Here is a 27,621-nt window from a genome sequence, read left to right on the forward strand (position 1 = left end):
TGAATGCCCATTCTTAGGTCAGTGCCTGTCTAATGCTGAGGAGTATTTCATTTTCAGGGTATCTCCCTCCCAGGGAAACCGTCTGGGTCAGGAGGCACAAGCTGCTGCAGTTCTCCCTTCACTGGCATCTCAGCCCCACTGAATTGATCAAATTAACTTACCAAGTGGTTTGGGTTCCATGTAAGTAAGGGGGAGGGTTTATGTAAATGTACCTGTTGTTACAGCTCCTTGATTGGCACTTCCTCTTTAGTTGACTTTGCCTGGACTTCATTATAGCTGCAGGTCCAAGGTGAGGGTTATTGCCTCTCTCCTTGAGCTCTCTAAACAGTGCCCAAGGCTAGGCAGTTCTTGCTGGGCAAAAGAGCACTGGGAAGGAGAGCTAGATATTTCTCCCCTCTTGCTTCTCCACATGCCTTTTTTGGGGAGAGAGAGAGAGAAGAGGATTAGAAGTGACCACTGAGGACGAGAAAATTAGTGCCTGAGAAAGATGGGGAGCAAATGGTTTCTATCTGAGGCTCCAGGGAGAAAGCACTCTTTGGAGAAAGAAAAGTTAGTTGAGTCTTAAACTCTGGGTCACTTTTCCTCATGCCAGTATAGCTGCCATAAGGCAAGCTAAGCCTTGACCTTTGTAACAGGTTTGAAAACAGAGTTTTGACCTGAACTGCATGCCTTTTGCCCGAAACACTGAGCCATCAGCATCAGCTATGTTTTAGTGAAATCCGAGCCTGGAGGCCTGCTGCTATGACTCCTAGTAGGAGTCAGCTCCATTAGCTTGGAAATTACATATTTGGAGGAATGAGAGCTTATGAGTCTGGGAGAGAGTCTGCTCAATGTCAGTTCTGTCTTCTCCTTGTTCCTGACACTTAAGTAGCAACATGTGGTATTGACCTCTTTAAACAGGTCTCTAATCTCATCTCATTAATTCAGTCCACAGTTGCATAAGCCCTACTAGGGTCTCTTCCATAAAGCACCAGCTTATATTGACCAAAGCTCTGACAAGGTGCTCAGATCTTTGTGGGATCCCTCATCTTCTCACCTGATTCTCTACAAACTTCTCACTTTGAGAATTTTCTAATGGTCAGGCTGGAAGACTTTTTAGTGGGAATTTTTGGTTCTTATCTCCTAGAGTTATGTCTAATAACTTTTGGGGCTTCCTGTCATGGGACTTGTATACCTAAAGGATAGGGGAGAGTATTTCTCGGAGGAATGTTGTCCTGATACTATTTAATATTTCATCCTTGAGATAGTATTGCATCTTCTACCTTTATCTCCTACTCATGGCCTGGCACACAGCTTAGAATGTAGTGGTGCCTAATAAAGTTGGAATAAATAACATCACTCCTTTCAGAGCCTCTCTTTGTGTCTATAAAATGAAGATACTAATTCATGTCTGTCTCAGGGTTGCTGTGAGGTTAAGTTGGAAAATGTATGTCAGTGCATTATGTCAAGGGCTACTCTGCAAGCATAAGAAACTGCCAGTATCACAATTGCATCATATTTTATGGGCCACTTATTAAAGGCCATTGTCTCACAAACATTTCAAACTTAACATCTTTAAAAATTCGATCTTTCCCTAAAAACCTGCTCTTCTTCCTGTATTTCCCATTTCAGTAAATGGTACCTCCACCCACCCAGTCACTCCTGCTGGAAACCTGAAGGGCATTCTTAACACCTCCTCCCTTAATCCCATAACAAGACAATCTCCAAGTTCTGTTACTTTAACTTCCAAACTGCATCTTGAATCAGCTCATTTCTTGGAGCTCTATGTCCAATGCCCTGCTCCAAGGTTCTGTAATTTCTTTCTGGGGTATTCTAGTAGCCTCCCTAGTAGATCTCCCCACTTTTATTTTTGCTTCCCTTTCATCCAATCTGCACAGCAGCCAAAGGGTGACCTTTGTATAAATATAATTTGGAGGATGCCACTCTCCTACTTAAAACGTTTTAATGTCTTCCATTGCACTAAGAATAAAGTTCAAAGTCCTCATGGCCGTATGTGATATAGCTCTGCCCCCCAACCTCCTGTCCACTCTTTCTCACTACACTCAGCATTGTGATCTTCTAAAGTGTCCTTCCCTTTTCCTGGAATACCCTCCCCTCAACCTCCCTCTTTCTCTAACATATAATTCTCAAGATGTTAGCTTAAATCTAACTTCCTCAGAGATGCCTTCTTTGACTATTACCACCCCTTTCTTAATTAGGTTATCTGTGTTAAGGTTTCCTATTCTTTTGAGTCTTTTATCATGATGTGCCATCTTAATGTTTGTTGAAGTCTGCCTTCCCTACTAGACCTTAAGCTCTGTGAAAACAGAGACCATATCTGTTTTGTTAAGAAAAAAAAAAAAAAAGGTTTGCTTTGGGTAGTATCATGCTTGGCACATAGAATTATTCCATAAATATTTTTTGAGCAGTAAGTGATGGAAGGCCTGGAAGAGCTAATAGTGAAAAGCTTGAAGCCAAATTGTATACAAAGGAGTTTTCTAGTGTAGGATAGAATAGAGGTGGTTCCTATGTGAGACCTTGGGTCCTTGCTCTTTCTGCAGTTTACAAGTGGCATGGCTTTGGGTAAGTCATTCTCTCTGAACTTTCTTCCTCAAGTAGAAAATGAGGCTTATGTGAAAAGATTTGGTTTAGCTCACAGGGTATGGTTAGGATCAAAGGTACAAATTAAGGTGAAATGATCTTGCATATTTAAGAGGCTGCCCTAATGCAGGCTGATGCCCTGCTGAGGAAGGGGTGGCCCTGATGCCTCATTATGCTCTGGCTAAGTGGGAAGGAGGGGCCAAGTCCCAATAGAGCTCTATAGTCCCTTGACGGTGGCTAGCTATGTGCTGGGACTTGTGACAGTGGTAGGAATGGCGGCCTGCGTGTGTGCCTGAATTCTCACAGCGAACTGGAGAAATAGGCACGGCTTTGTGTACGGCTGGTGTCGCCTCAGATATTTACCTTTTAAGACCAAGGTGTCAGATCTCTCTGTCCCCAGCAGTTGTATTGTCTTGGTCTGTACTGTCCACGTCCTCCCCATCCTCTTTCTGTCCTCTCTTCTCTCACCTTAAAGGTTTTTCATTTTCAGTTTATTGATTTAGTTCTTCCCTGTGGTGGGATACATAATGGGAAAGGGGGGTTTGCGGTAGCTACAGCCCAAGGGTGCTGGGAGGAAGCTGCGGGGCTGGACGCCTGGGTTCTTTCCCCTCATTTTAGAGAGAACCAGTCTGTGGTGTTCTGCATGGCTGGTGGGCGAGAGGCAGGGGTAGGAGGCAGCTCCCAGCTCCAGGGTGGAGAATCACTGGGCCTAGTCCAAGGGGTAAAAGTGCTGGGACAGGGTTGGGAGTGAGTCATAGTTTGGGTTTTTCAGCCCCCATCTCTTTCTCAGAGACTGAGGGAAGGAAAAAAGCTAACTGCCCACCCTCTCTTTGTTTGTCTTGTCTAATTTAACTTACGTTATTTATCAAAAAGACAGGTTATTTGGAAAACCAGATGGACCCAGGCAAAAATCATCTGGGTTTTCCAAACATGAAAAATTAGGTTCTGGGGGCCCAGGAGGGAAGACATTGTGTGTGTGATGTGGGGGGGTTGGGAGGAGGTGAGGAATATTGAGTGAATGTCTCTGTAGTCAGACCCAGAAATTGTTCCATGACATTCAGGCATTCCCCCTCCCGCTTTTCCCTTCAAGTTCTTTATGATTAGAATCTAAATGAGAAAATTAAAATCTTCATGTTGGTCATTGGGTGTGCCAAAAGTCTTAATAGACCAAGGATGGGAACAATGTCAGGGCTATAGAAAAACAGCAGCTGACAGCTGTCTCTCTCTGCAGCCCTCTCCCTCTTCCACAAAGCCAGTAGGTTAGTGGCAGGTACAGGGTATTGAGAGTTTCTGGAGCAGTAACCTCTGGCTCTTGTCAAAGTTATTGTCCCAAAATGATCACAGCAGATATGGAAATTTTAGACATTAAGGAAGAACTTACCCTCTCATAACTCTCTGATGATCCGATGGCTAAAGAACACTGGGAAGGCAGGGTACAGTACTCACACCTATAATTCTAGCCCTTTGGGAGGCTGAAGCAGGAGGGTTGCTTAAGGTCAGGAGTTCAAGATCAGCCTGAACAAGAGTGAGACCCCGTCTCTACTAAAAATAGAAAAAACTAGCTGGGCATGATGATGCATGCCTGTAGTCCCAGCTACTCAGTAGGCTGAGGAAGGAGGACCATTTGAGCCAAGAGTTTGAGGCTGCAGTGAGCCATGAGGATGCCACTGCACTCTAGCCCAGGCCACAGAGCCAGACCCTGTCTCAAAAAAGAAAAAAAAAAGAAATACTATGGATTGAGGATTGTCTCTCCATTGAATATTCAGGGAAGGAGCTAGCCCACCTTCCTTCTGGGTAACAGTAGCTTGCTGTGTAGCTACAGCCAGGCATTTTTAAAGCCTGTAGTTTGGTCACCTCTGGGCAGCAACATTACTAGGAAGGAATTGAAGTAGGACACTATGAGGCACAACTTTAGTGTGTCAGAGAAAATGTTCTGGCTGGAAGCAGAGAGCAAGCCATCCCATTCATACACACATGCACACAGAACAGAGACAAGACCCTTTCTGGCCTGAAAAATCTTTGGCAGCAGCAACGGCACTTGTCCCATTGTGAGTGTCGTTTTTTCAAAGTGTCATTGGACTGTGAAAGCTACTTAATAACTTGATCTCATCTGAATAATCTGAGTTAATACTAGCTTCACAGTTGTGAGGATTAAATAAGAAAACATTTGTAAAGTGTCTGCCTCAAGACCTCGCACACGGTAAATCTCAATGAATGCTTGTTGAATGAATGAATCCATGAATCTGAGCATTAAGGCTCCCAGACTGTTTCCAAGGATCAGTGTATAACAGCCCCAGTAAGTGATACTTGTGAACTGTCCCAACTGAGCCTGGAGCCTGAGACATGATCTAAACCTGCTGTTCATTTAACACACATCTGAGTATGGTATGTGGGGTGGATCCCTCCATGAAGGGCTTGTTGGCCCCGCTGTTGGAAGCACTGTCTACAGACAGCCTTCCAACGTGGGAATTGCCTCAGCTACAGAAAGCTCTTGCCCAAGGTCACGCCTCTTTCCAGCACAGCCCACATCCAGTGACAACAGGTGTATAAAGGCCTGGCTGTCTCAGCTTGTTTCAGGACAACTCTAAAAGGCCGTTCTATCTTCAGTGCTCCCAGTGGGGTTGGCTGAGGCTGTCACAGGCCTGTATTGAAGCTCAGCTGCTTCGTCCACCCACCCCTGCTCTTTCCCATCCTCCCACAGATGTTCATCCCAAGGCGACTTCTTAATAAACATCCAGCACACTAAACTGTCTCAGAGTCAGCTTCCTAGGGGATTTGACTTGTGAATGTGCTAGTCCTGGTGGCCAGGGCTTTAGGACAGGAAAGGACAGACTCCTTCACAATTTGTTGCCAGCACTGGCCGTGTGGATGCCATCTCCTTACGCCCACCAGAGGGCAGCAGCATCCTAACATCCTGCCCTCCTGAGGCTCCCAGGAGTGGGTCCCCCTCCTGCTCCCCACCACTAGTATTAGGTAGGATCTCCTCCCTTAGTGTGTCCACCCTCCTAAGGAAGGGAAACTTTCTGAACCTGCATAGGCCTTAGTTTTGTCAGTCTCAAATTTCCCAACCGCCAGCACTGAAGGCCAATCAGTCTTCTCACTGTGCCCCCTGCCCCCCTCCTCGGCAGGGCAACCTCCTTGCCCGGGATCTCCCACCTCTCACACTTACCATCAACAATAGATTTGTTTTCCGTGTGACAAGGTAATTACGAGCTTGGGGCCAGGAGGCCCAAGGGCCAGTCTGAGGATGGTCACTTCATTCTGGCTCTCCCTGGTCTGCGAACGTTATTGATTTTGAGTTTTATTTATGATGATTGTGTGTGTGTGCGCGCGCGCGCGCGCTCTGGGCCTGGTGGCATGAGGTATGGAGTCGAGAGGGCAAGCACAGATTTATTCTTGTCACAATTTAGCTTCTTGAAATCCCCCACCCACCCTGCAGGTTTTAGCATCTTTGCTTCCTTGTCTTCATTCTGTCCCCTAATCCCCGTAAGTGTTCCCAGAGATTTTTCTGGGAACCGGAGCCAGATGTGGCTACAGAAGGGAGCTGGGGGTAGGAGTGAGGACAGCAGTTGCTTTTGTTAGCAGCCATTAACTACTCATCCTGCAAACCTTTATTGCATTACCTGTCAGATATTTCTAGACTAAGCTCCCCAGCTCCCCAGCTCCCCGCTGCTCTCTCGGCCCTGCCCTCTAGGGGCAGTCATGGGACAGGCCACGTGCCTTTTTGCTTCTATCAGTTTCTACCGCTGTGAAATGGGTGTAAGGAAAAACCTCACCAGGGAGCTTTCAGAGAGAGCGAGATTGAGACTGGGTGCAACCAATTCAAAGAACGACGCCTGCTCGAACTTCAGGCTGCTAAAAGCCTCCCGTAACGTAGGCTGCTTCCTTCCAGGGAAGAGCAAAGGCAAGCTTCAGGCAGTACCTTTCGAGTGGGAGGGGACGCTCGCAACTGCAGTGATTGCCGTGGGAATCAGCTGAGGCTGAGGGCGATTTGTGGGGCCACGTTCCCCCAGCCTGTTTGCTCTCTGCGTGCCAGGGGAATGAATAAATCATTGTTCAGGGGCGGGATGCAGCTGCCGAGCTCCACCCCTCGGCACATGCCCCGACTCCAGCCCCTCCATTGAGGGCTGCTGGAGCAGAGCGGTTTATACACCCAGCTCCCCAAATCCTATTGAGTCCTCCCCCTCCGCACGAGCCACCGGCTCCAAGCCCATTCAGCCTGGCCCTTTGTGCTGGGGGTTAAGTGGTTACATGTGGGGGGCACCCAGAAAGGAACTGTCAGGCCCTGAAAGGCTGTGCTGAGTCCGTGCCCTCCTACTGATGAATGGGGGCGGGTGGAGGAGGGGTGGGCGGCCCCAGGGTGGGGCTGGGGAGAGGGATGGGGATTATGCAGCCCACAGAGGCAGCTGCTAGGAAGGGGGTGGGACAGGCACCCCCTCCTCTCATTCCTCCTTCACTTCAGCTTCTCCATCTAGCTTCGTCCCTCTGTGGTGGGCTCTGGATGTTCAACAGCCTTGGGACCTTGGATTTGGCTTTCTGGTCTCCTGGTGGAAGAGGGTTTGGAGAGGTCATTTACCACTTGGGTGTATTGGAGAGTGTCTATACTACCTTTCATTCTTCCAGCAGCTCCAAAACACCCCTCTGTCTCTTTTATCCCTTGCGGGGTGGTGGTGGTGGGGGAACAGGGATGGTGGAAGGTAGGAACTCATTTCCTAGGTTCATCTGGTACAATGTGTTTGAAACTGTGCCCCACTGAGATTTAGAAGCTTCCTGGGAGCCCCCTCAGGAGCGCTTTATGGTGGAGGGTTCAGAGGAAGAGAGAATATCTTAAACTGGGTGTCTTGGAAAGATTTTGTTGAAGAAGAAAAAAAAAAAGGATTCCAAGGCTTAAAAAAAAAAGCTTTAAAACTTCTGATTGGATGTGCCTCTCCTTCATTTTACAATTGAGCAAACAGCCAAAATGGACGGTGGGGAGTGGGTGTGTTTTACTTAAGGTGATCACACAGTAGTTTGTTGACAGACTAGAAAGACACTTTACCTTTAAGAGACAGTGGAGAAACGGATGAACAAAACAACTAGGTCAGCAGCTTCCTAGGCCTTCCTTTCCCAAGATGAGCCAATTCTGGGGAACAATTTTCCTTCTAATCTGCCTTAAGGGCTCTCTGGGATGTCAGAGGTCCGCTGGGGCTGTGCCTGGTCTTGGGAGCCCACGTAACAATGTTCACCATTATAATGTTATTCAACACTTTTCAAGGCATATTATCATTATTTAGCTCAAAAAGGTTAAAACGATTTGATTTGCTCAAGTTTCCAAAGCCATGTGGGGAAGCTAACAGGTGATGTGAGCTCAAGAAAAGAGAAGAAAGCAAGTTAGCAATGTAGTTCACACGTCATCCAGTACTGCACTTTGTTCTGATGCAGAAACTTTGAGGGCTTCCTCAATTACTTCCCTGCTGCCCACAGGATGAAACCCAAGCTCCCTGGAGTAGTGGTCAAGACCTTTCACAACTGGGCCAACTTTATCCTCCTGCCTCATCTTACCTCCATTTCCCCCCAAGCTCCAGCCACTGGCCCACTCTGTGTTTCCTGAACTCACTACGAATATTCACTCTCTTCTGCCTTCCCCTGCTTTCTCTTGTTAAGCTGCTACTCACCCTGCAAGGCCTGGCTCTAATATCACCTCTGTGATGCCTTTCCTTATCCTCTTTTGTGCTCATTATTTTTGCCTCCTGACTCTGTTCCAGGGCCCATAACATTGTATATCTCACTCTTTTCTGTTTTTTTCCCTTTCTAAGCAGGGAGCTCCCCAAGACCATGACCAGTTCTGATTTTGCTCTAAATTCTCATCACAGTAGCTGGCACAAGGCAAGCACTCTGTTTACAGCTGTGAATGAGTGGATGAGAAAGGGCAAGGTCTTTGAGGTTGAGACACCTTCATCCTACCCACCTTTCTTCCTGTTAATATTGACATTGAGAAATTATCTACCTATGAAGAGCCCTTATGCCTGTCCTATTTCTTGGAGTAGAAATTCCTTTTATCTTCCCTTGTCTCCTTGCCTGACACCCCAGACCATGGGGCCTGGATCGGGCTACTCATTGCTAGCCTCTCTTTCCTCTTATGTCTGTCTGGTTTTGTTTGTTTGTTTGTTTGAGACAGAGTCTTACTCTGTTGCCTGGGCTAGAGTGCTGTGGCATCAGCCTAGCTCACAGCAACCTCAAACTCCTGGGCTCATGCAATCCTCATGCCCCAACCACCCAAGTAGCTAAGACTACAAGCATGCGCCACCATGCCTGGCTAATTTTTTCTATTTTTAGTTATCCATCTAATTTCTTTCTATTTTAGTAGAGACAAGGGTCTCACTCTTGCTGAGGCTGGTCTTGGACTCCTGACTTCAAGCAATCCTCCCACTTCAGCCTCCCAGGATGCTAGGATTACAGGCGTGAGCCACTGCGCCTGGCCTGGTATCTGTCTTCTTGCCAAGATTCTTACACACTGCCCACTGCTGGATCTTCATGATGGCACAGCCTGCTGCAGAGCCCTGTTCAGGCTGGTACTGGCCATCTCTGATGATTTCTGTGTTTTTGGTCATTAAGTCCCTGGCATATATGTGGGCAGGTGGACACAGCCACAGATACCCGTTCACTTGGGGTAACTGATTCCTTGGAGTCCTGACTGGAAAAGCTTCTGGTGAATGAGTAACAGACATCTGTACAGCTGCGTTTCCGTCTTCATGGACAGAAATGGACACCTCTGCCTTCCTGGGGCTTTTTGTTCCTCAGGCTCCCAGCTCTCTGAAAATTACGGAGTGGTCAGGACCATTGTCTGAACACTGGCTGTATTAATTATACAGTACTACAGTATTCCACACAACATTGCCCTTGGCTGAGAAAAGAGGCTACAGTCTGATGCCCTTGGAATTCACTTGACTTATGTTATTTAGAAGCAACTAATTTTACAGGACAATGAAATTGATGACTCTGCTATGCCAGGCTGGGGTGCTGCCCTGCAGAGCATAATATAGGCTTTAAATCAACGTATTTAATTCTTTGTCTTGTGTAGCCAGAATACCTAGGAGGAGGTAGAGGTAGGTGTGGCACCTTATGTGACTGCACCTAAGGACTCTCTAAGAGTTTGCTTCCTGTCTCTGAGGTTCTAGGTTCTGCAGGTCAGAAGGTTTTAGTATCTTGGGAGGAATGTTTCTAACCAGAAAACACAAAGATGATTCCATTGGATTTCAGGCATTTCAGGCCCTTCATAGCAATAGAGGAATAGAAGAAAGAGGGACAAGAGGAAATGGAGTGAATACTACTTACTGAGGGTTGAGAGGTATGTGAGTGGAACCCAGGGGAGCCCTGGGTCACCACCTTGTGCTATTGTGTTAATCAGGATTCTTTTGATCATTAGTGGAAGAAGAAATTCTTCTCAGGTTAGGCTTGGCAAAATAAAGGCCTCATTGGAAGGCATACAAAACTATAAAGCCTCAGGAAACAGGGACTGGAACATTATCAGGACTTCTGTCTTTCATCTCAGCTTCTGTGTGTCAGCATCATTTTCTCCTACTCCATACTGACTTCTTTCACTTGGCGGGGAATATGATTGCTGCAGCCCTAGGCTCACATCTTCCCTGCTTCGTCTTCCTTTAATAGCATTTCAGAAAGTCCCAGAGAAGGACTCTTACTGGCTCACCTGGAGTGGAGTTCCTATCCCAGGCTCTCATTTGACCCCTGTGGTTAAAGCTGGGAGAGACAGGGCCCAAAGTAGAGTCAGGAGAGGGCTGTTCTGGGCACACCAAACAATTAGATGACTTTATTGCTCTATGGTATGGTGCGAACTGCATAACCCTAGACCACCGATGCTCAGAGCCTTTAGGAGTGAAGATTTGGGTCACCTCCTAAGAAGGAAAATCCTGGCTGCAGGGGAACTTGCAGGGGATAAGGGAAGGGGGAAGATTAGTTAGGCCACAGAACCTGATGTAGAAATGTGAAGAATCCACTGGAGTTGGGAAGCCCGGACCCTCTCTTACCACGCTGCTCTTCCTCTGCCCAGCAAAGGCACAAGCGCGCAGTGCGCAGGCGCGGGTGGGGTTGTCTATCCCCGAGAGGAATCCACTTGTCCCTGTGCTGGACGTTAGCCCCCGGCCCTGTCCCAGACCGGATTTTCTTTCTTCTCTTAAAATGTAGTTTTCATTAAGTGACTTTAATTAAGTAAACACAAAATAGATATATAATTCCAAATTGTGATAAATGTTATGAAGAAAAGGAACCAAAGTGCCCTAACCCTAAATATAAAAGAGGGAACTAATGTGGTCGAGGGAGCCAGAGAGGGTTTCTCAGATCTGAAATATGAGTACGTCGAGAGAGGGGAGCGAATTTTAGGCAGAGGGAAAGGAGGAAAGGAGCACGAGGCCCCATTGCAGAGAGGGAGCGGAAAGGATGAGGCTGCAGAGGCTGCTGCCTTAGGGCTGTCCCTGTCATGGGGACCACATAGAGGCGTTTAAAGCCAGAAGGTGGTGCCCGATCAGATTTTCATCTCGGAAATGTCACCGTGTCTGCGGTGAGGTGAACCGATCCGAGGGGCCCAGCGAATGCTGAAGAGAGAACGCAGCAGAGAACACCCGACCTGGAAGGCCCGGGTCACGGCAGCCAGAGGCCGTGGCGGGGACTCCGGGGAGGCGGTTCCGGCGCGGCCCGGCGGAAAAACCGAACCGGCCCACGTGGGCCGCCCCGCCCCGCCGCGCCGCGCAGACGCCGCCCGACTCCGCAGTCCGGCCTGGGGCTGGGCGCGCCGCCCGGGAGCCCTGCACCCACGCCCGGCCGCGGGGACGCCCAGGCCGGGGGGCGCCCACCCCCCAGCCCAGAGCGACGAGTTCCCCAACCCGGACGCGCGGAACCGGAGCAGCCGCGCCGCAGCGGGCGCCTCTAGGCAGTGAGTCTGGGCCCGGCGGGGAGGGCTTGGCTCAGCCGCGGAAGGGGGCAGTCACAGCCCCCGCCTCGCTGCCTCCTGGGCGAGGTTTAGGGAAGGACGCTCTCCGTCCTCTGTCTCCTGGGGGTAATCTCCCTCCCCTGCAGAGCCAGGAAAGGAGGCCGCCTCCCCCAGTCTTATACAGCTACCCCCCCCCCCCGCATCGTGGGGTGTCTGGGTTCCCATTTCAACAGCTCTGAGAACCCGTGCTAGGTCACCCTCACCCCCGCCCCATCCCAGCTTCCTTCGTGGCCCCGCCCAAGTTTAGGAAAAAGAAAAAATTGGGGCAAGGGGAGATCTCCAAGCACCTTCCCATAAGCCTTGCTGAGAGGGATGGGGGTACGCAGGTTACAAAGCTGTTCCTACACCACACCCTCCAGGACTTCTGCCTGCCACTGGGCATGGGGAGGGTCCCTGCCACCTATAGAGAGCCTCCTAGTGCCTGCTCCACTTACAGTATCCCCCACGCTTCATGATCCTCAATTTTTCTAATCCAAGTAGTAAGGTGTGGTTAGTATAAACCTCTTGTCAATTCAGGCCCTACTTTTGGTAGAAGCTGGTTATTGGGGAAGGAAGCTGGTTATTGGGCCTCAGGATGGAGCAAGCTGGGGACAGAGACACAAGATAGTAGACACGTTCCAGGCGGCCTGGAAGGAAGGGAGCATGCTCAGGAGTGACGCTTGTCAGTGGGAGAGGGAGACTCCCTAGAGCAGGGACAGAACTGAACCCAGCTCTTCCAGCCCTGGGCAGTGAGCAGTGGCCTCCTGCTACCTTGGCTCTGTCTTCCTGAGCATGGAAGTCCACTGCAGTCCCGGATCATGTTCACTCACTCAGCAAGTGCCTGCATGTGCTGCCACTTGCTACTGCTAGGCTCCGTGCCGGCTCCTGGGAATATGACAGAGGATATATCGGGGAGTTCCAGGTCTGGTCAGGGAGCCAGATTATAAACTTCTGTTATAACACCGTTAAACAACAAATGCCAGTTCAGTAGAAATTTACTGACCATCAACTATGTATGCCAGGGACAGGACACAAGTTTGGATAAGCCAGTGTGTACTCAGAGCTGTGGGGGCCCAGAGGAAGGCATCATTAACTGTGTTTGTGTATTTGTGGGGAGTGTATCAGGGAGGCTTCAGAGAGGTGGGGATATTAGAGCTGGGTTTTGAAGTACAAAAAGGAATGTGCTGGGTGGTGAAGGGAGGCGCTCAGAGGGGAGGGGAGGAGAGGAAGGATATTACAGGCCAAAGGAAAAGTGTGAGGAGGATGAAACACAGTGGTGTGTTTTCAGATCTCTGAGCAGGTTGGTGTGATGCGGGCAGAGAGGCGAGAGGCAAATGTGGAGGGGTGAGCAGGGGCCAGATCAAGCAGGGCCTCGTAGGCCATGTAGAGGTTTAGCAGGAGTTTAGGGAGGGCACTCGGAGCTGTGACCAGTGCAATGTACATTTTAACTGGAGGCAGAGAGATCAGCAAAAAGGCTGGGGCAACAATCTGGGTCAGAGATGGCCTGACCCAAGTGTAAGTGAAGATGAAGAATTGCCAGAGGCCAGGCGCGGTGGCTCACGCCTGTAATCCTAGCCCTCTGGGAGGCCGAGGCGGGTGGATCGCTCAAGGTCAGGAGTTTGAGACCAGCCTGAGCAAGAGCGAGACCCCGTCTCTACTAAAAATAGAAATAAAAATTATCTGGCCAACTAAAAATATATATAGAAAAAATTAGCCGGGCATGGTGGCACATGCCTGTAGTCCCAGCCACTTGGGAGGCTGAGGCCATAGGATTGCTTAAGCCCTGGAGTTTGAGGTTGCTGTGGGCTAGGCTGACGCCACGGCACTCACTCTAGCCCGGGCAACAAAGTGAGACTCTATCTAAAAAAAAAAAAAAAAAAAATTGCCAGAATTTGGTGACCTATTAGATGGGGGAAGGAAGGAGAGTGAGGAGTCTGGGATGCTCCCTGGCTCTGGCTGGGGTGACTGGATGGAGGGTGGAGCCATTTTGCCAAGATCCTGGAGAAGGAGAGCTGGATTGGACGTGTAGACTTCGAGGAGCCTATGGTTGGTTGCAGGGTTGGGTAGCAGTTAGATCTGGGTTGGAGACAGATCTGAGAGTCGCCAACATATGGTTCTTGAAGCTACAGCAGAGAATGAGGTCATCTGGGGAGAAATGCACAGAATGAAAAAGCAGCCTGCCTCTGAGGGCTGAGGAAGAACCCTTTGCAGGAGGCTGAGAACCCACGGGCAGAGAGGGAGGAGGAAAACCATGAAGGGAAGTATTACCAGAGTCAAGGGAAAGGGACTGATGGGGAGCGGCCAGGCTCATGCTTCTTGCCTTGTCCCTGCAGCTAGGTAGCCATGACTTCAGGCACCCTACCTACCCTGTCCTCCTATGACCCATCCTTCTGCTTCCCCTTTGCAGACCAGATGTTCGCCGTCCAGCCAGGGCTGGCCCCTGGAGTATGTCAGCCCGAGCTCCAACCGGACAGCAACTCCAACTTCATGGCAAGTGCCAAGGATGCCAATGAGAATTGGCATGGGATACCAGGCAAAATGGAACCTATCCTGATGAGGAGTTCCTCCGAATCATCCTCTGACAACCAGGCCCCTGGACTCCCCGAGGAAGGGGTCCGCAGCCCCCCAGAGGGGGCAGAGATTCCTGGGGCTAAGCCTGAGAAGATGGGTGGTGCTGGCACCGTCTGCTCCCCTCTGGAGGACAACGGCTATGCCAGCAGCTCCCTGAGCATCGACAGCCCTGGCAGCAGTCCTGAGCCCGCCTGTGGGACCCCTCGAGGCCCTGGCCCTCCTGATCCCCTTCTGCCCTCGGTGGCCCAGGCTGTGCAGCAGTTGCAGGCGCAGGAGCGCTACAAAGAGCGGGAGAAGGAGAAGCACCACGTGCACTTGGTGATGTACCGTCGCCTGGCACTGCTCCAGTGGATCCGGGGCCTGCAGCACCAGTTGGTTGACCAGCAGGCACGGCTGCAAGAGAGCTTCGACACTATCCTAGACAACCGAAAGGAGCTTATCCGCTGTCTCCAGCAGAGGGCAGCACCATCCAGGCCCCAGGACCAGGGCTAGGCATGTGCCTCCACAAGTGTGCAAGGGTATGTGTGTATATTTGCAGGCATGTGTGTGGTTGTGTACAGTAAGTACATGATTGTTTGCAGGCATGAGTGCAGGTAAGCATGAGAGTGTGTATGTGCTAACATGTAGGCAGGTATGTGTAGGCATGTCGTTAAGCATGTGTAAATGAGCTTAAGTGTGCTGTGTGTGCACATGTGTACACACAAGCTAACTTATAAGCAGACCTATGTGTGAGTGTGTAAAAGCGAACATACATGTGTGTGGCATGTTTGTAAGAGTTAAGTAAATTTGTATATGTATGTATGGACAGGTACCCAGCTGCATGTGTATATGTGCATGAGTGAGGATGTCTGTGCCAAAGATGTGTGTGCATATGAGTAAGTCTGAGTGTGCAGGCTTGTGTTCAGTGTCTGTGTGCAGGTGCAAGCATGGGAAGTACATTGGGAGCATGTGTATTTGCAGGCAGACCATTGAGCAGGTGTGTGCCAGTATATATCCAATTGCACCTGTGGGGTATCCACCCACACCCTGTGTTACCCATGGTCTACCCCAGCCTTTTTTCTCCACTGTGTCCCACTGCTTCCTGGAGAGAGAGGGCTAGCCTGCTGTCATTTATAAGAGGGTTGTAGCTGATCCATTCTCCTGGGATTTCCCAAGCTGCCTCTCCTTTCCCTTCCCCTCACCTAACCCAGACCTTGCTCTGCTAAGGCTATCGTCCCTGATGTTGGCTTTGCTGTAAGAGATTTAGTGGCTGCCCTGGCTTGCCATGGGATTTTTGTATGGCTGTAATTTTGTCAGGGCAGTTGGTGGAGAATTGGTATCAGGGAGGGGAACTGGGCGTGGTGATGGAAATGATGGCAGAGGTGGGGGTAGAGACAGAGGAGACAAGAGACTGTCCCTCTTGAATTCTGCCTTTGGGCACATAGGAGATGAGTGTGGGGAAATGACAATGGCACAACCCTGTGAAGAATAGGAGAATGGGAATTCTCAACTGCCAGTTCCCAAACAAACCATACCTCTCCACTGGGTTGAAAACCATATTGATTTAAGCTTCTGATGAAAAGGAATGTGTGTTTATTAGCTTGCAAGTAATAGACACGCTGTTAGGGAAAATCTCACTTCCTCTCTGTGCCTCTACCTTGCTGTGCCTTTCTGGCTCTAGCGACATTGGAGGTTGAATTGATTTAGTCCATTTCTCTGAAATCAGACTGTCAAGAGGAGACAGAGCTCGGCTTTCCAGGGTAGGAAGGGGGCAGTGTTGTCAGCGGAGCCTCTGGAAGTTCTTAGATACTGGGTCATACCCCCTTCTTTCACTGCACTGCCCTTGAAGCGGGGATTGACAGGCTCTGGCACAGGCTGAGTTGGAAAGTGGGTGAGTCTCAGGGAGAACCAACGACTAAGGTAGCCGAGCTCTCTGCTTTTGCTCCTGGGAGCCAAAAGAATGCAAGGTCCTGATGGGTGAACAGTGGCACGGAAGTCACCAGTGCTGCCTCTGGCCGTCGGTGTCCCCATCTGCAAAATGTGGGGGCTCTTCGTGTCTATCACTAAAAAGTTTCCTCCCTGATGGGTGGGTGGGTGAAAGGTAGAGGGAGCAGGAGTGAAGCATGGGCCCTGGCAACTTGCATCTGCACCTCTTGCATGTTGAGTGTGAACCTGGCCTCTGGAACGACCCGAGATGAATAAATGGGGGCAGAGAATTAAATTTCTTGAGTATGTGTTTCTCTTCTACCTGATGTCTGGTAGCCTCTTTTCCACACCATCTGAGCTCCACTTTTGAGCAGGGTCCTGGACTGGGAGCTGGAGTAGCTCTAGAGGAAGACCCTGGGGAGGAGGAATTCAGACTGCCAGGCCTGGCAATCTGATGGAGGGAGGGCCTCCCAGTCCGACGTGGAAGACTTGGCCTCTGCACTGAGAGCCCCATACCGGACTGTCCTTGTCCTAAGTCACCTTTGGGCCTGAATAAATTGTGATGTACATACCATACACACAGTCTCTCTCGCACTCAACTGTGCCCTGGAGTCACCTTTCCCTGGGGTGTGCCCTGACTGTGAAAAACTGAGCTGGAGTCCTTAGATGGTTTTGATATAGATGTAGTTAAAATATGCAGTTGTCTCTTGGTATCTGAGGGAATTGGTTCTAGGAGCCCCCATAGATACCAAAATCTGCAGATCAAAAGTACTATATATTTGTTCATGGTTGAATTTGAGGATGTGGAACCCGTAGATGCAGAGGGCCAACTGTATATACATGAGTTAAGGTATTTGTTGATGCCAGTTTGGATTATATCTTCTATTTTACATTCCTTTGTATGATTTATTAATTTCTTTCTTTTTTTTTTTTTGAGACAGAGTCTTGCTCTGTCACCCTGGGTAGAATGCATTGGCATCACTGTAGCTCACTGCAGCCTTAAACTCCAGCCTCAGCCTCCCGAGTAGCTGGGACTACAGGTGTACACCATGATGCCCAGCTAATTTTTCTGTTTTTAGTAGAGACAGGGTTTCTCTCTTGCCCAGGCTGGTCTTGAGCTCCTAAGCTCAAGCAATCCTCCCGCCTCAGCCTCCCAGACTGCTAGGATTATAGGCATGAGCCACTGCTTTTTCTTTTGTTTTCTGTACTAAGCGGGACCCTCAGTTTCCAAGTCTGAGATTTCCTAGATCCAGGGCTGCTTCTGGCCCTGGCCCAGGCCCTGGCTTGAGCCCCCACCCCTCCTATGTCCAGTTGTTACTATAGTTGTCCTGGCCTCTCCTCCCCCAAATTCATTATTTCTATAAAGAAGGTATAGTAGTTAGCTACTGCTGGGTAACAAATTCCCCTAAAATTTCATGGTTTAAAACAATACATATTTATCATGTCACCATTTCTGTAGGTCAAGAATCTGAGCATAGCCTAGCTGGGTCCTCTGCATCACAGTCTCTCAAGCAAGGTGTTAGTCCTGGGTGTGTGGTCTTGGCTGGTGGCATTCAGTGCCTCTTAGGATGTTGGCTGGAGACCACCTTCAGTTCCTTGCCATGTGGGTGTTTCCAACATGGCAGCTTGCTTCTTCAAAGCATGCAAACCAAGAAAGCAGTAGGGTGCTAGCAAGACAGAAGTCACAATTTTCTACAACCTAATTGCAGTATCTTGCCATTTTCTATGGTTAGAAGCAAGTTACTCAAGGGAAAGATATTACACAGCCTGTAAATACCAGGAGGCAGGGCTCATCCAGGTCCATCTTTGAGGCTGCCTACCACCGAGGGTATAACTTGATTGCTTAAATAAAGGCATGTTTTATAGATTAATTTTTATACAAATAATTATATTCTACTTATAAAAATTGAAACATTTCAGAGAAATCTCCTGTCCCCTTTTGCCCCTTCCAACAAGGCAAACATATTTTAAGCTTCACAAAGTATACTTGTTGCCAGGCGTGGTGGCTGGCCCCTGTAGTCCCAGCTACTCTCGAGGCTGAGGCGGGAGGATTGCCTGAGGCTAGGAATTTGGGCTACAGTACACCATGATCATGCTCGTGGATAGCCATTGCAGTCCAGCCTGGGCAACATAGTGAGAAACCCATCTGTAAAAATAACAAAGTATACTTATCACTGAAATAGGCCAGGACCCAGGACGTTAGTAAATTCTTACCATGTCTGTACTTGACACTTAAACTGAAACAAAATTGAACCACTTTTAACAAATTCCATGTACTGAGAGCTGTTTTGGCAAAGGTCTGTAGCTAAATTTGAGAGGAGATTTCTAACAATGAGACAGTGTCAAGCCCTCAGAGCACAAGAGGGTGAATTTTCAGGAGTGTCCCTTTTCTGAATGTGCAAAGGCTTCTGAGCACAACTGCTGGTTAAGGTACAGACTGTGAAGCCAGACACCCTGGATTTGGACCTTGGCTCCATCGTTTTCTGTTTGTGTGACCTTGGGCAAGTCAAGTAACTTCTCTGAGCTTCGGTTTCCTCATCTTAAAATGGAGACAAATAATAACTACCTCATAGGGTTGTTGCAAGGATTAAGTGAATATGTGATATGTAAAATACTGAGAACCATACCTGACACACAGAAAATGACATTAATAAGAGTTGTGATTATTATAAATAGTGCTTTTGTGATGCACACTTAACTTTTTCTTAGAAAAACAAATTTTTCCTTTTTTTTTTTTTTGGAGACAGAGTCTTGCTCTGTTACCCAGGCTAGAGTACAGTGGTATCATCATAGCTCACTGCAACCTCAAACTCCTGGGCTCAAATAATTCCTCCTGCCTCAGCCTCCCAAGAAGCTGGGACTACAGGCATGCACCACCACGCCCAGCTAATTTTTTTGTAAGATGGTGGGATGGTTGGATATTACCTAGGCTGGTCTCAAACTCCTTGGGCTCAAGTGACCCTCCCTCCTCAGCCTCCCAAAAATGCTAGGATTACAGGCATGAGCCACCACGCCTGGCCCCATAAGGAATTTGAATCTAAAATCTGAAAGTCATCTTTTTTTAAAAAAGGCTTTTAAAAAATAAAACTGCCGAGGCCGGGCGCAGTAGCTCACGCCTGTAATCCTATCCCTCTGGGAGGCCGAGGTGGGTGGATCGCTCGAGGTCAGGAGTTCGAGACCAGCCTGAGCAAGACCCCGTCTCTACTAAAAATAGAAATAAATTATCTGGACAACTAAAAGTATATATAGAAAAAACTAGCCGGGCATGGTGGCGGATGTCTGTAGTCCCAGCTACTGGGGAGGCTGAGGCAGTAGGATCGCTTAAGCCCAGGAGTCTGAGGTTGCTGTGAGCTAGGCTGACGCCACGGCACTCACTCTAGCCCGGGCAACAGAGCGAGACTCTATCTCAAAAAATAAAAATAAAAATAATAAAACTGCCGAATATTCCTTTCCATAAAAGAGATCTCTGAGCTGAGTAAAATGAAGGCCAGACCAAGGAAGCAGTGTGGTATATTGTATGTTTAAAGGACCCCTGCTAGTCACGGAGGGTCCAGGGAGAGGCCCAGCCCGTGGGCGGTGGCAGGTTTGGGAAGAAGACTGGCAAGAGCAGAGAGTCAGAGCCACAGCCAGGGGGGTCAGAGTTTGGGGCAGGGAAACAGGCAGGGCTCCACTGGCTGAGCCAACCCAGCCAAGAACTGTGGTTCCCCATCAGCTCCACTGGCCACTAGCCCTAACCATGGGAAGTGCTGAGGCTACTGCTATACCTCCCATGGGCAGACCTGGTCTAGACTCTCTAAACTTAGTTTCTTCACCTGTGGCACTTGTAAGGCTTGAATGAGAAAATGGACCTCAAGCGCTCTATATGCTTTAAGAAGATTGAGCGCTTCCTCAGCAAAGGCCCTGAGGAGCCTGCCCCTGTCCTTGAGCAGCTCTGGTCTGCACAGGTAGATGAGGCTTGCATCCGAAACCCTAGTGCACAAGCCACTCCACGCCTAGGAGAGGGGAAGTCAGGACTGGCCTTCTGTGCAGGTCTCAGCCAGAGACAGCTGTACCTGGGAGGTTGTTTTAAAGTCGCTGGGGTGGGGATTCCTTAGTCCCTGGGACAATGGGCAGAATAGGGAGGGTTCATGTACTTGGGAGGGGTTTGGCCAGTCAGCCACCTGTACCTGCTGACTCCTCCCACCAGAATGAAATCCCACAACTAGGAGCAAGGGAGTCTAACCCAGGTTTTGGGAGCTACATGAGGAGTCTTGCTTAGTAGGAGACCAGGAGGAGCAGGGCACACAGCAGAGGTCTGAGCAAGCTGCAGGTATAGGACTGAAGCATGGAAAGGATTGGTAGGAGGGCCGCGTGAGGCTGGGTCCATTGAGAACGTTCTCTTCAGGGACCCCAACTATCTTAGCCCATCAAGTATGATCAAAGGAGATGGGGTTAAAGGTTGGGTGCAGGAAATGAACTGGGAACTGAGGAAAAGTGTAAAGAGTTGGGGAGATAAGGGTGCAGGATATGGTAGGTGGGCTCCCCAGCGGGGGGGGGGGGGGGGGGTAAAAGGTGACCTTACTAATAACTTATCTAACAGAGGAAAACAAACTATCAAATAGTAAGAGGAATTAAGCCACAACACATAACTGCCCCTTTAAAGAGAAAACTCACTACCCCCTTTGTTTTGTTTAATTAAAACACCTGTGGGCTAACTTGTTGTCTCTAAGAGTTTCCTATTCTCACCCTTGAAGAGCCCTAAGGGACAGTAGAGGTGTGAACTCTGCCTCAGTTCCTCCCAGGACCAGATTCCAATGACTCAGATGAGCCGGTCTCACAGAGAAAAGAAAAAAATAAAGAACACCTGCGATGGCTTCACTGCCACTTCTGTTATCAGTCTGCTGAAGTGGAGGGGGAAAAAACCCATTTTTATCTTTTAAAACCACCTACCTGCTTCTCAGTGGCTGGCACTTTCCACCTTCCTTCTTGCCATGCCATTTTCCTGCTCTCTCCTTCTCTCTTTCTGTCTCTCCCTCTTTCTTTCTCAAGAAAGTAAATAAACTTTTACTTCTGTATATCCTAAATTCTGTGTGCGAAATCTTTCTCCACCGGTGTATGAATTTCCTACCCTTTGAGGGGTCTGGCATTTTAGAGCTCTAAGGAGATTGAATGCCCCCTGGTGGCAGCCTATGACCTGTCTTCCTGCCTCTGTTTCCCTTCAAACCTCATCCCAAACCCAGTGTTAGTGCCTCCTACTCACAGTATGAACCCGTGACAGGAACAGAAGGGGGTGAGGTATGTGAGCCCTGATCAAGGGAGGCTTCCTGGAGGAAGAAGAGCCTAGAGAACCAGTAGAAGCTGAGGCAACAGAGGACAATGATTCCTAGTGCAGGCTGCACTCAGATGTCTTGGATCCTCCTCCTACTAGTTGTGCCTCACTTTTCTCAACTGTAAAATGAGGGTGACAGCAGTACTTCTCTCGTAGGGTTCTGTGAGAGTTATAGGAGTTAACACACGTGAAGGGCTTAGACCTGAGCCTGGCACGCAGGATGTTTTCCCAAATGCTAGCTATTCAAGAGAGGACAAGAAGGCCATCAGAGACAGGAGATGCGGCTGGGCAGTTGTGCTGTGTATTTAAAAGCATCGATAAAGGGCCTTGAATCCCAGACCCATGAGTTTAATGGATGCTGGTGGTGAGAAGAGGAGCATGAGATGGGGATGTTCTGGGGTCTGAGCCAGACCTGAGATCCACACAGGTGTACGTGCCCACGCCCACCGGCCACCGCAGACGCTCAGCCACCAGCCCCCACACCCATGCATGCACGCACACCTGCACAAGGGCTCACTCACAAATGCACACTCACGGACACACACGCACATGCATGCTCCCTCCGCTTCCCCCAGCCCTCTCAGAAATAGGACTGCGCCCAGCGCTACAGGCTTCCCCGTCCCTGCAGCCCCCTCCCCCCATACTCTCCCAGTCCTGGCACCAGACTGCCAGAAATGTGCCTGCCTCTCCTCTCCAGGTCTGTAGGCTCTGGCAGCCAAACCTTATCCTCACCCAGATCCCCGACCCCGGCCCCGCTCCTCCCCCAAGCCCCTAGGCTCAGAACCGGTCGATCCCCTAATCGCTCCATTCTCATTTATCACCAGTGGATTTGAGAAGAGATTGGTCTGGCGGAGACTGCGGGCGGGCGGGGCAGGCGGTGGCGCGGGAGAAAGGGGGGTTTATCCTGCTGAGGTCTCAGGTGTCAGAGCCGAGCTGGGGGAGAGGCCGGTTCCCCCGGGACCCCCGTCGCTGGGGATGAAAGAGGGCTCGGCGGGGGCGCGGGAGGGCGCGCGAGGGGGAGCCCCAGCCCTCCGCGCCGAGCCGGGGGAGAGGCAGCCACCTCGTGGCGTTCAGCTGGTGCTCAGCGGTCCCCGGGCGGGGCTCGTCCCCCGAAAGGCTCAGACAAAGGGGCGGCCTCCGCGGAGCCTGGCGGCGCCTCGAGTGGCCCGGGGGCTGCGCACAAAGCGGGGCCGGGCGGGGCCGGGCGGGGCCGAGCCCGCCCCACGCGCCTCCCCGCGCCTCCCCCGACCGCTGATCCGCACGATTCCGGGCGCCGTTTCCTGCCCCTAATCCCACCGAGCATGAAAACGGCTCGGCCGGCCCGCCAGCAGGCCCTTTGTCCCCGGCCCTCGCGGGGCAGCTGCAGCCGGGTCCCCTCCCCCTTTCGTGTCTCCGCCCCGCGCCCCCCTCGGCCCCCCTCCCCTCAGCTGCCTGGAAGGCCGCGAGCCGTCCCGGGCTTTGCCTGGGGCACTTGGGCGCACAAAGTGGGGCGGCGCCCCTAATCTGGGGGAGGGGAGGATTAACCTCGGGGTCTGCGGGGAGGGCTGGGGCCGTGGAGAGAGGCCTGCAGGGTGAGGTGGGCCTGTGAGTGAGGACAGATGTGGGATTGGATTTGTGTACACATGAGTGGGTGCGAGTTAGCCGGCTGGAGGGGACCCGGGTTGTTCCACGTGCTTCTTGGCCTGCTCTAGTAGACCGCCCCCTCCGCCCCCGCCCCCAACATTCAGAACATTCAGTGACAGCCTTTGGGGTGAGGACCTAGACCTTGGTGCACCCCTGGGCCGTCCTGGGACCTCTTCTCTCCGCACTTCTCCTGGGATCTCCTCCACTCGGGCTTCAGATCTCACCGACGCTCAGGGCTCCCAAACCTCTGTCTCCAGCAGGGCCTTCTGCCTGCACCCGCGTATCCATCTGCCACCCGGCCAGCTCCACCCAGGTGACCCACAAGCACTTCAGATTTGCCGTGGCAGAAACCAAGCTCATTTTCTCCCCAGCCACAAACCTGCTCAGGCCACCGAGTCACCTGGAGTGGGGTGAGCCTCAGGCCCTCCCACCCGGCCTCCTCACTCGGTGCCGGTCACTAAGTCCTCTCCATCTGCCTCCCAGCGCTCCTCCTGTTCATGTCCTCCTCTCCAGGCCAGCGTCCACCAGCTTGGTTCAGGCCACTGTCATCTCGCATCTGGACAATGGGGACGGCTCCTGGTCCCAGGCTACAGAGCTCTAGAGTGAGCTTCTGAAAGACAAATATGGCCCCATCACTCCTCCAACTTAGAACCTTTCAAAGGCTCTCTAGTGGCTGAGGTGCTCAGGTTGGCTTGCAAGGCTTTCTCGGACTGGTCCCTGTGTCCCCTCTGGCCTAATCTTCCCCAAGGTCTGGTGTTTCCCAAGTCCACAAAGACCTTCCTCAAGAGCCTTTGTGGAGTTTTTCCCCCTCAGGAAAAGGAACGAAATACTGCTGGCTGGCTAGCCTGTTCCTCACGGAACCATGTCAGAGCCCAAGGTCCAGGGCGCTACGGGGCAGTGGATGATTCAGGGAAGCCAGACCCTCTGAAGACGATGTGTGCTGGCCCGACTCTGCCCACGCTGTGCCTGCAACACACAGGACAGTGGCAGCCCTTCCCGGCTGGTATCCTGCCCTCCTCAGGCTCCTTGTGCTATGGAGGCCACCCCAGGTCTATAAAATCCCTGCTCACGCCTCAAAGTGCCTGAATGCCCAGGCTGCTGGCCACCTCTCTCTGTCCCAGACTCCCCAGGATGGACCACATCCTCAGAGGGCCCAGAACTCCACAGTCTGCAAGCACGTCTGTGTCATGCGGTTCCCATCACCACTGTCACCAGGCACCTTGTCCCCGGCACTGCCAGCAACCTCCCTGCCTCTGAGGTGCTCTTCATATTCCTATCTTAGTAACAGGAAATTCCTGCATTTGACAAATATTTATTACTGTCTACCACGTGCCAGACCCTGTGCTAGGCACTGGGGACACAGATGACTCAGACACAATCCCAGCCAGCAAGGACTTCACAGTCTATCAGGGGACACAGACCCGCGCATGGATAATGCTAGTGCAGTGTGATATGCTGGTAGAAGTCTGTACGCAATGCAGAAGCACATCCTGAAGCACGTTCCAGTAGGCATGAAGTAAAAGAGTTTTGTGATCAGAGGGGCTTGGGAAATACCAGGTTAAACGATGTCAACTGCTGTTCTTTACTGCGGGACTCCTCAGGGCCTCTGCTGTGCCAGTCTGTGTTGTCAGTTCCAGACGAGGGTGAGCAGTGTATAGAGATTTCTCAAACTTGTTTGAGCATGGAACCCTTTTTCCATGGATCATCTTATAGATTCAGTGTTCCAGGGGTCACATTTGGGAAACACATTGCTGTGGAAACCTAGAGAATGGAAAGACTAATTCTGTGTTTGGGGTGGTGAAAGGAATAAGGGAGACGAGGGACCGCCAGGGAGGAGTTCACAGAGGAGCTGATATGGACCTGGAGGGTGAGTATAAGTAGGTGAGGAAATGGACATCCTAGGAAAAGTTAAGGGGACTTGCCCTGGGGAGGCAGGAACACCTGGGAACACTGGCTCTAACGGCTTCAGAAGCAGGGGAATGGCCAGGTACAGTGGCTCATGCCTGTTATCCCAGCACTTTGGGAGGCTGAGGCAGGAGGACTGCTTGAGGCCAGGAGTTTGAGGCCACCCTGGGCAACATAGTGAGACCCCATCTCTATGAAATATTTTAAAAAATTAGCCAGGCATGGCAGTGAACACCTGTTGTCCTAGCTACTTGGGAGGCTGAGGCAGGAGGATCCCTTGAGCCCAGGAGTTCAAGGCTGCAACAGGGTACGATTGTGCCACTGAACTCTATCCTGGGCAATAGAGTGAGACCCTGTCTCCAAAAAAAAAGAAAAACTGTCCCAAAGACAGAGCATTCTTTCTGAGCCAGCAACTGCAACCTGGGAAGGGACTTTCATTGTACAACTGTTATGAATGCTTGCTCTTATGAGCTGGGCCTGAGACATCATACCATTTTCTGGGGTGGTGGGCAGTACAATATCAGTAAAATAGCCTGCTTCTCTGTGAGCAAGATAGTCCTCCGTCTTCGGGCCATCCAGGACCTTTGCAGTTTGGGTGTATTTTGGGGTAGTAATGGGCGTGGAACCCACAAGCCATTCCCCTGAAGAGAGGGGCTCTGTGCCAGGATCGTTGGGCTTCATTATGGGAGTCATGAAGACTCCCTCAAAAGACCCTCTCTGCTTAGGGCCAATTGAATTTGTTTCGGGAGGGGTCTGCATCCCAGCATCATGGGCTAGGTCCAGACATGCAGGAGCATGCAGGTGTATATGTGTATATACAGATCCTGGTGGGGGTTGGGGAGGATGTTAGGGAAGGGCTAGGAATTGCTGCCCTGAGGGTTTGTGTCCTAGAACCATGGTTTAGTCTGAAGCAGAAGATTCTCACAAGAAGCCAGGGTGGCTCCCAGATTCATCACTCCATTCTCACGGTTGCCTTATGACTAAACTCACCTCAGTCCCGTCACCATCTCTCATCCAGTATCCACCCTTCTCTTGGTCCATCCTCAACCCCACTGCATCCTCAGTCCTCTGCATTCTCATCTCACATCTTCATCCTCATCCTGTGCCATCCTAACCTTCTGCAGCCCCATCCAGATCTCCTCCCAGCCCCCCTTCCTTCGCATATGTAAATCTCAGGTCCATCCCAGCCTATCCCCACAGCTGGCTCACGCTCATGCCATTCTCAATACCACTTTCTGTTGCAGTACAAACCACCCCCCTAACCACAGCATCAGTGACAACCATAACAGAGAGGAAGGAGACAAAGATGAAGGAGGAGAGGGGAAGGAGACGGAAAGAGAGCATACATATATCACATTTATTTTGTGCCAGGGCATGTGCTTGTTCATGTATTAACTCATTTGATCCTCACAATAACCCTAGGAGGTAGATACTGTTATGATCCCCACTTTATGAATAAAGAAATCGAGGGGTGTTGAGCATCCTGCCTAAATTCACATATTTGTTAGGTGGCAGGGCCAGGATTCAAACTCAGGCTGCAGAACCTGTGTTCTTGCCATCCCAAACTCCACCCCTATCTTCCTTTATAACCATCTTTAGTCCTACTTCCCGGATGCCCATCCTGATCTAATTTCCATTACCTTCCTTTCCTAAGCATGCTGTTCCCATCCCACCTACTCCGCGCCCAGTTTCATCCTCAATCGCCACCACTGCCCCCATCCAACCTTTGAGTCTTCCCCATCCCTAGTCCCAACAACTCGTTCCCTTCGTCTTGCTCATACCCCTTGGAAAACAGGCTGCAGAGTCTGTATTCAAGCTCACTGGCCTTGTGACCCAGAGACTACTTTATTTAATCTTTTGAAGGCTTAGCTTCACCGTCTGTTAGAAGGGGGTAAAAAAGCAAGTACTATCTACTTTATACGAACGATGTGAGTGAAATAAATAATGCTCTTGAAATTGTTTTGTAAATTGTGAAATATTTCACGGCCAAATGTGGGTTTTTTTTGTTTTTTTTTGAGACAGAGTCTCACTCTGTTGCCCAGGCTAGAGTGAGTGCCGTGGCGTCAGCCTAGCTCACAGCAACCTCAAACTCCTGGGCTTAAGCGATCCTTCTGCCTCAGCCTCCCTAGTAGCTGGGACTACAGGCATGCGCCACCATGCCCGGCTAATTTTTTCTATATATAGTTTTTTTAGTTGACCAGATCATTTCTTTCTTATTTTTAGTAGAGACGGGGGTCTCGCTCTTGCTCAGGCTGGTCTTGAACTCCTGAGTTCAAACAATCTGCCCGCCTCGGCCTCCCAGAGTGCTAGGATTACAGGCCTGAGCCACCGCGCCCGGCCCAAATGTGTTGTTTTTTGTGAATTTGTCTTTATATTATTTTTTACCCCTTCTAGAAGCAAACATTTTTATTTCAATAACTGATAATTTGTGTTCTAAACAGTGCATCAAACTTTTGAATTCTTTTGCAACTAATTTTGATGGAGGCTACTGGGAAATGGTAATTTTTATTATTTGGGATTTTTAAGGGTTTATTTATTTAAAAATGTTTTAGAGACAGGGTCTCTATTTGTGATTACTAACAAATTAAGAAAAAAGAAGAGTAAAAGCTGCTTGTATTAACTAGATTGAAATTAGCCAGGTGTGGTGGCTTACACCTCTAGTCCCAGGTACTAGGAAGGCTCAGGCAGGAGGATCACTTGAGCCCAGGAGTCGGAGGCTGCAGTGAGCTATGATCGAGCTGCTGCACTCCAGCCTGGGTGGCAGAGC

General features: G+C 50.3%; 1 protein-coding gene across 1 annotated transcript; it reads left to right on the plus strand.

Moving 5' to 3' along the window:
- Positions 1–11,356: 11,356 nt before the first annotated feature.
- On the plus strand, positions 11,357–16,617 carry C3H1orf216 (chromosome 3 C1orf216 homolog). The gene is made up of 2 exons (XM_045548284.1): positions 11,357–11,506; positions 13,950–16,617. Exon 2 carries the CDS (start codon positions 13,955–13,957, stop codon positions 14,603–14,605), a length of 651 nt encoding a protein of 216 aa, XP_045404240.1. The 5' UTR covers positions 11,357–11,506; positions 13,950–13,954; the 3' UTR covers positions 14,606–16,617.
- Positions 16,618–27,621: the final 11,004 nt, after the last annotated feature.

The sequence above is a fragment of the Lemur catta genome, chromosome 3, assembly GCF_020740605.2.
Source record: "Lemur catta isolate mLemCat1 chromosome 3, mLemCat1.pri, whole genome shotgun sequence".
Taxonomy (NCBI): Eukaryota; Metazoa; Chordata; class Mammalia; order Primates; family Lemuridae; genus Lemur; species Lemur catta.

Excerpts from the sequence above, each read along its gene's own strand:
- C3H1orf216 (XM_045548284.1), top strand. The coding sequence starts at position 13,955 with ATGTTCGCCGTCCAGCCAGGGCTGGCCCCTGGAGTATGTCAGCCCGAG.